This window comes from Phalaenopsis equestris, unplaced genomic scaffold (genome assembly GCF_001263595.1).
Source record: "Phalaenopsis equestris unplaced genomic scaffold, ASM126359v1 Scaffold000204, whole genome shotgun sequence".
Taxonomy (NCBI): Eukaryota; Viridiplantae; Streptophyta; class Magnoliopsida; order Asparagales; family Orchidaceae; genus Phalaenopsis; species Phalaenopsis equestris.
Window position 1 is genome coordinate 542448 of NW_018164646.1, and position 15243 is coordinate 557690.

The window sequence follows — 15243 nt, forward strand, 5'->3', positions numbered from 1 at the left end:
AGGTGGCTCATGCTACCATGGATATTACTCATATTATAGAACTACTTAGATTGATCTTGAAGTGTAGAGGAGGCGTCCATGGAAATAGTGAAGACATAAGGATGCACAGGAAAGCCTTATATAAGAACTGAAGTAAAGGTGAAATTGCCCTTCAATTCACTATCAGCAATGATAGAGAAATGCATGTTTATAGTACAAGCTTTAATACAATCAAAGTATTTTGAAGGAAAAAAACTTATGTTGCCCATTCTATCATAAATGAAGCTCTCATTGACTTAATCAAAAGCTTTCCTAAGATTGATTTTGGATCAAAATCTTTAGGGTGATTAGAGGAGTTGAATACTTAAAGAGATTTATTGGCCAAAAAAATGTTATTAACTATATCTCTTTTAGATATGAAGGTATCTTGAGTTGAAATAATAATAGTAGGTAAAATGCCTTTAATCCTATATGTATGAGCTTTACAATGCCCTTATAACTAGTGTTGCATAGTGAAATAGGTCTATAATCATTAAGCTCTTGGGAATTTAAACTCTTAAGAATAATGGTTAGAGAAAAATGCTTGCTCTCTCAAGAATCTTAGAGGATATTAAAAAGTATTTGATAACTTTGATGCAGCCAGCAACATTAATTTTGCATGTATGTTTAAGGAATTTATAATTGAAGCCATCTAGGTCGGGGGATTTGTTAGCTCCTATGTGAAAAAAGAGCATTTTTTATATCCTCATTTCAAATTTAGAAAGTAACACATTGCAATCTTGATGTAGCAAAGCCTAACCCATAGGTATGTGGAGGGCCATATTGGAAGTGGAACAGGGACAATAAAGCAAAGTAAAGAAGTATTATATGGCTTCCTAAGCAATGTATTTCTAAGTATAATACAAACATTGGAAACTCTTTGATTTAATTCCTAATCTTATTGTCTTTATTTTTAATCTATTGGTATAAAAATTTAACATTATACTCATACTCTCCTTTAGTGAGCTAATAGAATTTAGTCTTTGTTTAATCTAAGAGCTTTTACAAAAAATTAGCTTCAATAAGAAATTTTTGAACATGAATACTTTGATAAAGCAGATCACTAGAAAGAGCTTGAGTCTAAAGCTTGAAGAATAACTCTTTGAGAAGCCTTTAAATCTCTGATAGAGTTATTAATGAAATTATAAGATGCCCATTTAGTATTGAGAAGACCTTGTTTAATAGTTTTAAATTTATTCCCAAGGGTAAGGATGGGTTCTTGCTCAAAATAGATGTTTCATGTAGTAGTAATGATATTGCAAAAATCAACACAACACTGCCATTAATTCATATATATGAATTGACATTTAGGAGTAAAGTTAGTGCTTAGGGAGATAAGTATTAAAGTGCTATAAAATGTAAAGGCCTGCATGACTTTATAACATGAAAGGGGAAAAACATAAAGTCACTGATTGTTACCAAAAGCTCGATCAAGAAAACATCTGGCTGAGTTATCTTTTAGTTGATTAAACCAACTGAAGAAGAAACTAGTGTTAGGGATTTTAGAAAGACTAGCATCCAAAACATTAGTACTTTAGTCCACAAATTTCTTAGGAATGAGGAAAAGTGCAACAACTTTCTTATCAATTTTTCTAATAAAATTGAAGTTACCATTAATGTGTCATGGCTCAAAAATAGTTACAGTCATAGAAAAGTTCAAATGCGAGAGATCTTTTATTATGGGTAAAACTATTCTCAACATATACAAAAGTAATAAGAATGACAATAGACATAGAAATTTAAACACACCTGGATAAATTGTGATTTTATTTCAAAAGCAGAGTAAAGCTATCTTATAGAGGTTTTCCATTTTTTTTTCGTTTGTTTGTTAGTTTTCTTATTTTTTTAATCCCTTTATGATTTCCCATATTCTTTGAATCACTTTGATGATCTAAGAAAAAAAATTATTTGGAAAAAAAAAACTATAAAACAAAAATTAGATATATTAGGGACTTAAAGTTAGGAAAAAAAAACCATAACAGCTATTTCTGGGTTGGCGGTGGTTGGCAGGAAAAGAGGAAACATGATAGGGTTGTTGTTTTAGGTAGGTTGCCCTAGGTTGGAGGAAACAACATGTATAATGTTTCTAGTTGATGGCGGTGAGGATGGAAGTGCTAGACAACAACAGGTGGTTGTTCGGGGTGTGGTAGCAAGGTTACAAGGGAGAAGGTGAAGAGAAATGATCCAAGAACAGATATGGAAGGGTATAGGAAGGATAACACTACCTCAGGAATGAGCAGTCAGAGCACCACTCAAAACACTTGGATACATCCCTATAAGAGAAAAGGGAAATGCCGACAATTATCTCAGAATGAACACAACAAACACTAAACTTAGACACAAACAAATATAAATAAAATATATATAGGATAATTAGGAATAGACCCCCACTCCCCCCTCCCCCCTCCCCTTGGGTGGAACTCCCAAACCTCTGAAGGTTCGACCAACCCCAATAATTCTTAGGCTCCGTTTGGGGCCTTCTTTTTTAAGCGGCGCGGCCCCAAGCTGCAAAAAGCCGCGAAAATCCACTTTTTGGAATTCGGCTTTGCGGCGGAAGGATGCAAAAGCGGGTCGCAGGATCGGCCCCGCAGTCCCAGCTTTCGCTCGCTAAATATTCCAAAATGTCACACTTGCCCTAGCATTCCATCTTGTTCTCGCGCCTTCCCGCCTCTCGCCTTCGACCAGGACGGTGCTGCGTGAAGGGCACTCCTTCGACCAGATAATCCTAAAGCCAATCTCTGCACTTGTTTTCGAGTTCTTCTCGCCATGATCCGTGAAAAGAGCCTTCGAGCTCCTCTCGACCAGGTCTCTCCTCCTTCTTTACTTGTTTTCGAGCCCCTCTCGTCATGATCAAATGTGGATCATTACGACCAAAAATGATTTTTGCTTGCATTCATTTTTTGCTTGCATTCATTTGTTTATTTGCTTGCATTCATTTGTTTATCTTCCTCTTTTATTTTGCTCATTTTTAACATAAAGCACACATGATCTCTAAAAAAAATCATTTTCCAATCTAAGGCTAGCTAAAACCTTCTATGAAGCAGTAAATCAGTTTCAAGAAGGCTTTAAGTAATTGCAATCACACTGGTATGTTCTGAATTTTTATGTGGAAGCTTCGTAGTGGTGGCTTTACTAATGTTAGAATGCTTTTCTCTTTATTAATTTCAAGAAGGTTTTAATTTCATAGTGGTGGTCGGATCTTGATTGAACAAAATTAGTAAAGTCTCCATATTCCAAATGTGGGGACTCTTATGCTTACGATCTGACCGGGACACTTATTCTTAAATTTGAATGTTTTCTATAGTATTTTTAAATATGGAACTTGATCTATCAACGTGTGGCTTGAGTGAGATAAGCTGTTGTTGGTGAAAGAATGATGGACTGTACCTATTTTTAATTTTGTTGTGGGCGATTTGTGAAGTTTCTTCAATCAGTGGTTCATTGGTAGCATTTGAAAGAGATTACATCAGTTGTTCGAAACTTCTATCTATAGTTTTTTTGTGATTATTTGTTAATTCTATTTTATTATTTCTACTTTTTTTTTTACTTACGTTCTTTTTTCCTTCTTTGAACTGTTTAGAAGTGAAATTCTGCTTCAAAAATATCAAAAATGTCATTGCCACATTTCTGTTTTAAACTTTTTTCAATTTTTTATCCTTATTTGAACTGTTTAAAAGTGAAATTATGCTTCAGAAGTATCAAAAATGTCAATGCCACAGTTTTGTTTTAAATTATTTTACTATACAGAGGTAGCATGATAATTATTTCAGAAACAGCTGTCTCACAACTATTTTCGCACAGCTGTACCAAACAGATAATCAGCTTACTAGGGAGCGCAGCTAAAACTGAGAAGCTGGGGCCGCACGAAACTGAGCACAAATAGAGCACTTATAAACGTCCCGAAGTTGTAAATTTTTTGTCATGCTGTCTAAAATACAGCTGATCTGTAGTCATCATCTAAAGCCGGAGTGCCCGCCTGCTCTGTAGTCATCGTCAAGCTTCGTTCTCCAGTTTTCAGTCTTACGAGAAGAATGGATACGCTATCTGTGTTTAAAATCGACACCGCGCTTCCTGTCATGCACGTCAAAGGGAATCATTCCATCCCCTCAACTCCGCAAAGAAATTGCAGCTCCTACGATGGTAACTCCTTTGGTTTAAACGATCTTTTCATTTTCTTTTACTTATTATTGTGGGGGGACCGTGGTCTTTTATTGCCGCCATTCTAGGGTTTTCGAGATACCAATTCACCGATAAGCTTGAACACACCGGCCTGATTCGCTTATTTCCCTTGAAATGCCGTCGGAAGATTCAAAGAAATGTAATCGCCATGTCACAAATCGCAACAGCCAGCTCTTCTAGCGATGATAGGATTTCTCTTGCAGGTAATCCCTCGAATCATTAATTACTTTTGGGAAATTTATTACAATTTTCATTTCCTCCGCTCTGTCTCCTGTTTTCAGGCGTTCATTTGGGTTCGAAGTTCCGTGGAATTTGCTTTTACGCCGTTACTGCGATGACTGCGATTCCCCTCTTCGTGTTAATGATGCTGGTGCACCCTTTTGTAATGATCTTGGATCGGTACAAGAGAAGAGTTCATCACACGATTGCGAAAATTTGGGCAACTTTGACTATATCTGCTTTCTATAGGTTTGAGTTTGAGGGTTTAGATAATTTACCCGCTTGTGATGCTCCTGCTGTTTATGTTTCCAATCACCAGAGCTTCTTGGACACATACACTCTTCTGACTCTGGGACGGTGCTTTAAGTTCATAAGCAAGACAAGTATTTTTCTTTTCCCGATCATAGGGTGGGCAATGTTCCTTATGGGCCTCATTCCTCTTCGGCGCATGGACAGTAGGAGTCAGCTGGTATGGTTTCTTTCTGTCTCTCCTTTTGCGTTAAATCACAAAGCTTGAAACAGATTTGGGGGTTGATTGCACTCATAATCTTGAAAAAAGCGAAATCCTTAAGATATATATTTTAATCAGGCGATGCCCATCATGTGTTCTGTGGGCGTGTGATGAATTTAGTTACTCCGATGATGAATTTTTATTCTCAAAGGCTTTGACTTCTACGCTTTTTTCTTGGATAAATTCTCATACATTGACTGATATTACTGCAGGAATGTCTTAAACGCTGCATGGATTGTGTGAGGAAAGGAGCATCTGTGTTTTTCTTTCCTGAGGGTACTCGGAGTAAGGATGGCAAACTAGGCGCATTTAAGGTGGGAAAGTTGAGTAGATGGAGATAAATACTTTGAGGAGACATTTACATGCATACCACTCAATTCTTATACATTTACGTATCTAAAACCTGAACATTACTTTTTGCTTCATACCACCCAATTCTTTTATAGCACATAAACATACACTATTTTAACAGTTTAAAAGTTAAATACACCTTTCCATGCATAGATATGGTGACATATATGTATGTAAAAATTAAGTTTAGGTTTTACAGATGCAAATAACACATAAACATACACTATTTTAACAGTTTAAAAGTTCAATACACCTTTCCATGCATAGATATGGTGAGATATATATATGTAAAAATTAAGTTTATGTTTTACATATGTAAATACATAAGAATTGGGTTCTATGTATGCAAATCCTCCCATTTTTTTAGATGACTATATTTTACAAATAGTTTATGAATTTGTCATGTAATGATCCCTTTTTTTTTGTAATATTGCAGAAAGGAGCCTTTACTGTCGCCGCCAAAACAGAAGCACCTGTAGTTCCAATTACCCTTCTGGGCACCAGAAAACTAATGCCTGCAGGAATGGAAGGCATTTTGAATTCAGGATCAGTTAAAGTTGTTATACACAAACCCTTAGAAGGAAAAAATGCTGAAGTACTACGCGATGAATCTAGGAGAGTGATAGCAGATACGCTCATTAGTCATGGTTATGGAATACATAACTCTGATTAGTGGTATCATTTACGACATGTGGGCTTTGTCAGCTGGAACAGTTGGGCAAAGGACTGTCATTTCAAGGTATTCGTTTTGCCTAATTTGCTGTTATTTATAGTCTTTTCTTAGCTAAAGCACCACATAGGTGTTTTGTAGTGTGGAGCCGAAGCATTTTAAGCAACATTTAAGGTTGGCAATTAGGCGCCATCCATGGGCGGTCAAGCGCTCTGAAACAAAAAGGTCCGCACCTATGCGCCTATCATTTGGCGCCTAACCGCCCTACATTGTGCGGGTGCGCTTGTTTTCTTGAGAGACTGGCGCATAGACACCGGTTTATTGGCACCTCGATACAGAACACTTGGCGCTTAGGAGCCAAGTTTGGGCGCCTAAGCGCCCAGTGTGATTAATACATAAAAAATTAGTTTTTTAAGCCAATTTTGAGCAGGTTTCCTGTAACTTGTTTCTTTCTTTTGAATTCTTTGACGAACATCTTGGTGAAGGTGAGGATGTTGGCTGTGGAGCTTAAGCACAAGGTACCCAATGCATGTATGTCAGGTTGTGGGGGCTTAACAGCCCACATTGGTGTTGCTCGAACAGAGGAGGCTTTGGCTACATATGCGTCCACTATAGAGTGCTGTTATTCCTGAGAGACCGCCACATAGGCGTCTGTCTATTGATGTTTTGGCGCCCATTATAGGGTACCGATACAGAGCGCTTGGCGACCGGTGCGATTACTACACGAAAAATTAGTTTTTAAGTCATATTTGGAGCGTGAATCGGTGAGCTTGATGTTTTATTCTTTTTGAATTCTTCGACGAGTATTCTGGTGAAGGTGAGGAGTGTCAAAGAGGTGGATTTAGGTGATTCGACGTGATTTTTTGCATCGAATTGGAGAGAAAAGATTGTTGATGTGAGTCATGTAAAGTTTCTTCATGTGAGTGTTGAGAAGAAACTTGTATGAGACATTTGTAAAATTTTCTGAATTTCATAGCAAAATTTTTGGTGGTGTGACTCAGTGGGTTTTTCTAGTTTTTGGAATTTTTCTCATCAAACCCTTGTGTATTTTTCTCGTTGCTTTGATTGTGCTTCTGTGTTTAATTTTTATTTCGATTTTCTCGAACCTTATGATCCTATTCAGCGACAAAATTAAAAGGACTCTTTCGCAGTAATTTTCCCTAACAAACTGATATCAGAGCGGGGTTTGATTCGAGTGGGAGCAATGACTGAAGAATCAATGTTCAAGTGGAGAAGTTCAATGGGACGAACTTTGCTTTCTGGAAGGTACAGGTAAAGGATTCGTTGTATCATAAAAAGTTATACTTGCCACTACAAGGAATCACAAGGAAGCCTGAGTCTATGCCTATGAGGAATAAAAAGTGTTGGATCGAATGACACTTGGTTTGATTAGGTTGACACTTTCCTCATTTGTTTGCGTTTAAAATTCTGAATGAGAAAACTACGGTGGATCTCATGACGGCATTGACCAAGATATACGAAAAACTTTATGCTTCCAATAAGGTTTTCTTATGGAGAAATTATTCAACATGAAGTTGGTGGAAGACAGTTCAGTGACAGAGTATCTCCATAACTTCAACACTGTGATGATCTAATTGTGTTATGTGGGGATCAAATTTGATAATCAGGTCAGAGCACTGGTGATACTATCTTCATTACCGGAAAGCTGAGTAATTCATCAAAGACTTCAAAGTTGAATTTCAATGATATCGTGGGTCTAATGTTGAATGAAGAAGTTCGCAGAAAAGCAGCGAATGTTGAATTTTCAGGTTCTGCGTTGAATGCTGATAACAGAGGAAGAAATCTGGGTAAGAATACAAGCAGAGACAGATCCAAGTCCAATAACAGAAAACCCACGTCAAGCGGAGGAGAATGTTGGACCTGTGATAGGAAAGAGCATTTTAAGAAGGTCTGCAAAGCTCCAAGGAAAGCTGGTGATAGAGAATGGGAAAGTAGTTTCTTTACTAAAATCTCCACAAGTGAAATTCAAAATGACTCGTTGATATTATCCATAGTCAACATTGAATCCTGGATAATGGATTTAGGTGCCTTTTTCTTGCTTGCCCTAATAAAGAAGTATTTCAACACTACACTCAGAGTCATTTATGGAAGGTTTATCTGGGAGATAACAATGCTTGCAGTATAGTTGAAAGGCGATGTTAATATTAAGTTGTTGAATAGTATAGTCTGGATGTTTACAGAAGTTAGACGTGTTCCAAGTTTGAAGAGAAATCTCATCTCTGTGAGCGAGCTGATAAAGTCAGGACTCATGAATACTTTCATAGGTGATTTGTGGAAGGTGACCAGAGGGTATTGGTGATGGCTTGGGGAAAATATTGAAGACATCCTTTATCTGGTTGATGAAACGACTCATTGATGTGGTTGGAACTAGGGTGGATTCATGTCTGTGACACCGTAAGCTTGACCGTATGAGCAACCTACTTTCGAAAAATAAGCTTCAGATATGAAATCAGTTGTTCTAAATTTCTGTGAAGACTGTATTTGTTGCAAGCAGAAGAATATTTCTTTCTCTAAGTGCGGGTCAGTGGTGAAATCAAAGAAACTGAAGTTAGTGCAGATTTATGGGGTTCTACTCCAGTTCAGTCATTTAGAGGTTCTCGCTATTTTGTCACGTTCATTAATGATCACATGAAAAAAATATGAGTTTATTTCTTAAAACAAAAAAACTGATGTATTTGAAGTCTTTAAAAAATGAAAGGTTATTGTAGAGAATGAGACAGACTCGAAGCTGAAGTGTCTCAGATCAGATAATTGGGGTGAGTGTCATGATTAGAAGTTCAAGAATTTCTTTGCTAAATAGGGGTCAGACATGCGTTCTCTGTACCAAGAACATCGCAGCAGAATGGTGTGGCTGAGCTCATGCACAGAGCAAGCACGAAGGAGACTTCATGCATGCTTGCTAAAATAATTTTTGGCAGAAACAATAAACACATCTGTTTATCTGATAAATTGTAATTCATCAGTACCTTTGGAGGAAGACTTACCTTAAGAAGATTGGAGTGACAAAAATGTATGTCTATCTCATTTAATAGTATTTGGGTGTTATGTATTTGCTCATGTCGATGCAGGGTTCAAGAGAAAGCTTGACTCAAAGTATGGCAAGTGCACCTTCATTGAATATGACTCAATTGAGTTTGGATACAAATTCTGAGATTATCAGAATAAAAAATTCATCAAAAATAGGGATGTCACATTCAACGAAATGAAGATGTACAAGGACAGGACTAGAAACCAAGATATTCCGGTTTGATCTACAGATTGAAAAAGAGCTTTTATGACTTGAAGCAAGCCCCGAGATAATGGTACAAGAGCTTTGACAGGTTCATGTCAGACAATGGGTACATGAAGTGCCATACAAACCACTGTTGCTTCATCAAACACTTCGGTAACTGCTATATTTTGCTTCTTTTGTATATGGATGACATGTTGATTGCAGGGGAAGATATGAAGAAAATGAGTGACTTGAATGAGCGATTATCAAGTGAGTTTGAGATGAATGATTTAGGTTAAACTAAAAAGATTCTTGAGATGAGAATCAGTCAACGGTGAATTCTCAGGTATCTGAGAGGAACAGTCAACAGTGTACTTTGCTATAGAAGTGCATGGATCGGTCTATAGGGTTTTGTAGATTCTGATTTGATAGGATATGTGGCAGTAGGAGAAATAAAACGGGATATATCTTTATATTGGAGAGCACAATGTTGAGTCTGGTTTCTAGGTTGCAGAAGATTGTTACTAGTTGCCTTGCGAGTCGGTTCAAACTTAAACGAGCTAAGTTCAAGCCGGCTTGTGAGTCAGCTTGACTCATTTACACCCCTAGTCGCCTACCACAGAATTCTGGAGATCCAGCAGAGTGAAACAACCCATACAAATGTATTCTCTTTCTTTACACTATTTATTACTAACTAATAGTGTTGAATTAAAGCGTTTTGAGGAGGCCACTCAAGTTGAAGATTCAAAGGAGTGAGAGCTCTCCATGAATGAAGGAATGCAATATGTGGAGTCAAATTAAACTTGGGATTTGACAATTCTACTAAATGGCAAAAGAGCAGTGCACAACAAGTGTATCTACAGGCTGAAAGAGGAGCCAGATGGAGCAAGCGCTACAAGATAATGCTTGTTGTAAAGGGTTTCTAGCAAAAGGAAGGAGTGGATTACACAGAGATTTTCTCCTCAGTGGTGAAGATGACGACTGTCAGGGTTGTGCTGAGTCTGATAGTAGAGGAAGATGTACATCTTGAGCAGATTTATGTAAGAGCAACTTTCTAACATGTAGATCTAGTGGAGGAGCTATACATGGTGCAACCACAATGTTATAACGTTTCAGGTGAGAAATGTGGTTTGTAGATTGAAGAAGAGCTTATATATCTTGAAGCAGACCTCGAGACAATGGTACAAGAGATTTGACAGGTTCATGTTAGACAATGGGCACTTGAAGTGCCAGACAGACCACAGTTGTTTCATCAAACACTTCAGTAATTGTTCTATTTTGCTTTTTTTTTTTATATGGATGACATGCTGATTGCAGGGATAGATAGAGAGAAAATCAGGGACTTGAAGAAACAGTCATCAAGTGAGTTCAAGATGAATAATTTAGATCCAACCAGGAAGATCCTCGGGATGAGAATCAGCAGGGACAAGGGCGCAGGAACACTAAAGATGTCTCGAGCGGAGTATGTTGAGAGGATCCTACAAATATTCAATATGAGTGAGGTGAAACCAGTTTGCACTCCCTTAGGTGGTTACTTCAAACTATCAAGGAGCTATCACCAAACTTTGAAGCATAGCAAGCACAAATGGAGAGAACTATGTATGCTTCAGCAGTTAGAAGTTTGATGTAGCGATAATTTGTACCCAACTAGATTTTGCATTTGCAGTGAGAGTAGTCAACAGGTATATGGGCAATCAAGATAGGCATCATTGAGTGGCGGTAAAGTGAATTCTCAACTATTTAAGAGGAACAGTCAATACGTCACTTTGTTATAGAAATGCAGCAACCAATCTACAGATTTGTAGATTCAGATCTGACAGGAGATGTGGATGGTATAAGTACAACAATGTATATCTTTACATTTGAGAACACAACAGTGAGTTGGGTTTTCAGGTTGTAGAAGATCATTTCACTTTCAACTAAGGAGGCCGAATATATTACTATCACTGAGGCTAGTAAGAAGATGATTTGGCTATAAAACTTCATGCTAGAATTGGACAAGGAGCAGGGGATTGGAAAACTCTACAGTAACAGTATGCATGTGATTCATTATGCTAAGGACATTGTTTTTCATGTTAGGAAGAAACATATCCCAGCTTAGGTATCATTTCATTCGATCTCTTCTAGAAGATGGACAATTATTTCTGGAAAGAATACATACAGCTGAAAATCTTGCGGATATGTCGATGAAGGTGGTGATTGTTGAGAAACTGAAGCTATGTTTGGCTTCAGTTGAGTTTTATGAAGGTTGAGACCGAGGGTGAGCCACACCACGGTACATGACCACAATACGTGTCTTCGAAGGCGGTTCGGATGAAGATACAGGTACAGAGGACTGGTGCTCGATGTTTTGTCTCCAAGTGGGAGATTGTTATGTAATGTGGAGCCAAAATATTTCAAGCAACATTTAAGGCTGGTGCTTAGGCGCCAACCATGAGTTTTTAAGCGCTCGAAAACAGAAAGGTCGACGCCTATGCGCCGGCTATTTGGCGCCTAAGCACCCTACATGGTGCGGGCGCGCTTTCCTGAGAGACCACGCATAAGTGCAGATCTATTGGCACATATGTGCCGATACAGAGCACTTGGTACTTAAGCTCCAAGTTTGGGCGCCTAAGCACTCAATGCGGTTGATACATGAAAAATTGGTTTTTTAAGCCAATTTTAAGCATGTTTCTTTTAACTTGCTATTTCTTTATTCTGAATTCTTTGACGAGCATCCTGGTGAAGATAATGAGTATCAAAGAGGTGGATTTCGGTGATTCGGCTTGATTTTTGCTTCGAATTGGAGAAGGAAGATTGTTGGTGCAAGTTCTGTAAGTATTTTCATGTGAGTGTAGAAAAGAAACTTGTGTGAATTCTTCATAAAATTTTCTGAATTATATAATGAAATTTGTGGTGGTGTGGCTCCGTGGTTTTTTCTCATTTTCGGGTTTTTCCACGTAAAATTTTTGTGTGTTTTTTTTGTTGCTTTGATTATGTTTTATTAAATTTTTTGTTCCAGTTTTTTTCTCGAATCATGTGATCCTATTCCGCGGTGAATTCGAAGGTGATTTTTTTGAAGTAGTTTCCTCAACAATAGGTTGAAAAGAAAACAGCGGCTATACGAAAGAAACAACTTCATTGTTGAGTTTAACGCAAAAAACTCAGCATCCATTTTTTTTTGACTGACCCCTTTTTTGGCAATGCTTTTCCAAGCTTATCAAGTCGTTATTGCTAGTATAAAATTGTAATTAGTAATGGAATTACTGTTGAAAACTACTTATTCATGAGCCTAGAAATAATTGTTCTTAGAAGGACCGAGGGAAGTCAAGCCAATACTTGCATGCCATTAGGTTGGTCGGGCGCATGTGCATTTGAAACAAGCTGATGTCATTTCCAACAATTGTTGCGATGCTTCATTGAGAATCAGTGGCTCACATAGAGCACATTGATGCATGACAATGGAATCCCGCAGCTTGAAATGTGCAGAGCACACCTTAAAACATGCTTTTCCTGCCTTTTAAAATGTGCAGTGCACTCCTTTGATGTACAATGCTTACAATCAATGCTTAAGTTTTTTATTTTATTTTATTTTATTTTTTCAGATTTAACCTCGAATATCTTCTAAGCCTTAGATAAATGTAGCTGATTTAATTTTATTTGGCGTCTTCTTTCATTGCTCAGGTTCATTTTTTTGCTGGCACTAATGTGTTTTGTAGCTGTAAAATACGTGTTGGAAGATAGCCCAAATTCTTCACTATTTTTGTGAGTTTGGCAATGATCAACTAATGTTTTTGGTCTAATAGTCTTGTCAGATTTAGAAATCTCTTAGGTCCAAGCTAGTAAATTGATTTTGAGAGAAGAATATAAACATTTTTGGGCATCAAACATAGTTGTTTTATATTCAGGTCCAATGCAATTATAAACATGGCCTCTACATATCGAATTGTGAAATGGTGAAGAAAGCATAGCTTAGAAAGTAGAAGAGAGTAGTTTTTGTGTTAGTCATGAGGGGGACAGTCATATGAGATACTTCTACCATTATTCATGTCGATTAGTATAAGTTCTCTTCAATAAAGTTTTTTTTTCCTTTTCCTTTTCCTTTTGAGTGTTTCCTATTTGCTTTAACATTTTTTTCCTTTTCTTCTGCATAATTTACTCACCATGGCTTTATTTTTTTATAAAATCAACTATACATATCTTTTCTTTGTGGATCGAGTGCTGAGCAACAAAAAGTCTTTAAGGGGAAATATCAATACTTAATTTGTGGTAACATATAAAAAGAGAGCAAAAGAAATGATTTCATTTGAAAAATGATTGGAGCTGCACCTATTGTTAATAAGTTTTGGAATATAGTTTTGAGTGCATCGTGCATTTACAAAAAATGATAGTAAAATGTACTACCTAGGTTGGCAGATGGAATATTTTGTTCAAAGAATAGGAAGGAATATAGGTCGACCCAAGTCCAAAGTGAGCATGACTAGTTTTTATGGAAAATATTTGCATTAAATAGAGTTAACATATTGTCCAACACTCAGTTTGTATGATTTCATAGAGGAGAATTTATGAATTCTACCTCAAATAGAGTGGCGAGGCTAAGGATTATGATCATAATTATGATGCTCACTTTGCCTATGGTTGTTGGCTATCGCTGCATTTTATTTATTTATTTTTGTTCAGGCTATTCTTTCACATCTACTTTTTGTTCAGCTCTCTAAAACAATGTCTTTAACCTATTGATAAATTAAAATGTGATTCGGTAGCTACTTGTTACTTACTCGGTTATTATGCTAGACAATAGTTGCACAGAATGTCCATTAGTGATGTTGCTTTCATGGATGCTTTACGTCACTTTAATCAGGCATGGCATTTTTTTTTTTTGGTCATCTAATTTATTTCTTGTTGGCGGTTGCCTTTATTCCATTGTATCAATAAATATGTATTCCAATAAAAACTTGTCTTTATGACAAACCACAACTTTTTTAAAGTGTTGGCACCCGCACCCATAAAGTACACAAATACAACATTGGATTGAGCAGGGGCCCCAAATCATTTGGCCAAATTTGTAGTCCTAAGAAGAGGTCCCTTTGGATTCAATAAGAGTGTTTGTACTCTAATAGTCTCCATTATGTGTGAACTTTCTTCTCATATTGACCAGAATGATAAAAAGTCAATTCCCAACCACCCGATACATGGCATGCCATCTAACTAACTGGCTCTATATATAGTTCCGCCTCCCAAGCAAATGTAGCATCTCCTCTACTCCTTGTTCAAGGGTTCAGTCCATGTTGCGTACTTTCTAAGGAGTTTGAGGAGCCTTTAAACGGCAAATTCAATGAAAAGATGTTCAAGATTTCAATATGAGTAATAACATCAGGTTCAAGGTGATAAGCCCTACCCACATTCGAAATTTCACTTGATGATTCCTTGTTCATGTTGGCCGTTGATTTATGGATGTTTCCTGTATCCTTAGCAAATCTTAAATCGGCGGAATTATTCATGTTCATATTCTTTGGCATCAGTAATGAGGCCTCCTGTAACTCCTTGACACCATCAATTGTCATTCCTCAATTTTAATGTCAACATGATAATAATCTTGTGGAAATAAAGGTAGGATGTGCCTACACTGCTTTGTTGTCCACAACAATTCAATTTAGTAAGACCGACCCAGTAAGTGTTGATTCCATATAAGGTGAGCTCCCTGTCTTTAAAAAATGTGTCCTATTAAAAGTTGACTACAGCATCTTGGTGAAGTTTTCCCCTCATTTAAAAAATGATTAGACTTTAACCATTTTTGGCACTGTTTTGAAGCTGTTTTTTTAGAGTTTTGCCTACAGTTTTTGGAGTTGAGTTTGATAACTCTATTTATTGTTTTGGGGCAGGATTTGGAGAATCTTATTTACTGTTTTAAGTTTCATTTGCTTATTACTTCAACGCTTTTAGGTCGATCCACTCATTGTTTTCCCCTTTACTTTACTAGTTTTGGAAGTGGGTCTACCTCATCTTTATTTTGTTTTACTTATTTTCAAATGGTTAAGTCATAAAAATGGGGATTGATGATTTAATTAATTGTAAGATATAGAA

General features: G+C 37.0%; 1 protein-coding gene across 5 annotated transcripts in view; it reads left to right on the top strand.

The window, feature by feature from the left end:
* The first annotated feature begins 3952 nt into the window (after positions 1-3952).
* The window catches only part of LOC110023004 (1-acyl-sn-glycerol-3-phosphate acyltransferase 1, chloroplastic-like), a 19666-nt gene continuing 8375 nt past the window's right edge, over positions 3953-15243 (top strand). For 4 of the 5 annotated variants that reach the window (XM_020722196.1, XM_020722200.1, XM_020722199.1 and 1 more), the window contains exons 1-5: positions 3953-4158; positions 4245-4400; positions 4479-4885; positions 5140-5241; positions 5715-6017. In XM_020722196.1, the coding sequence (XP_020577855.1) occupies positions 4050-4158; positions 4245-4400; positions 4479-4885; positions 5140-5241; positions 5715-5951 (1011 nt within the window). In that variant the 5' untranslated portion in view covers positions 3953-4049 and the 3' untranslated portion in view covers positions 5952-6017. Of the gene's footprint in view, positions 4159-4244; positions 4401-4478; positions 4886-5139; positions 5242-5714; positions 6018-6433; positions 6963-15243 lie in introns of those variants that run through there. The other variant, XM_020722197.1, reaches the window with a different exon arrangement.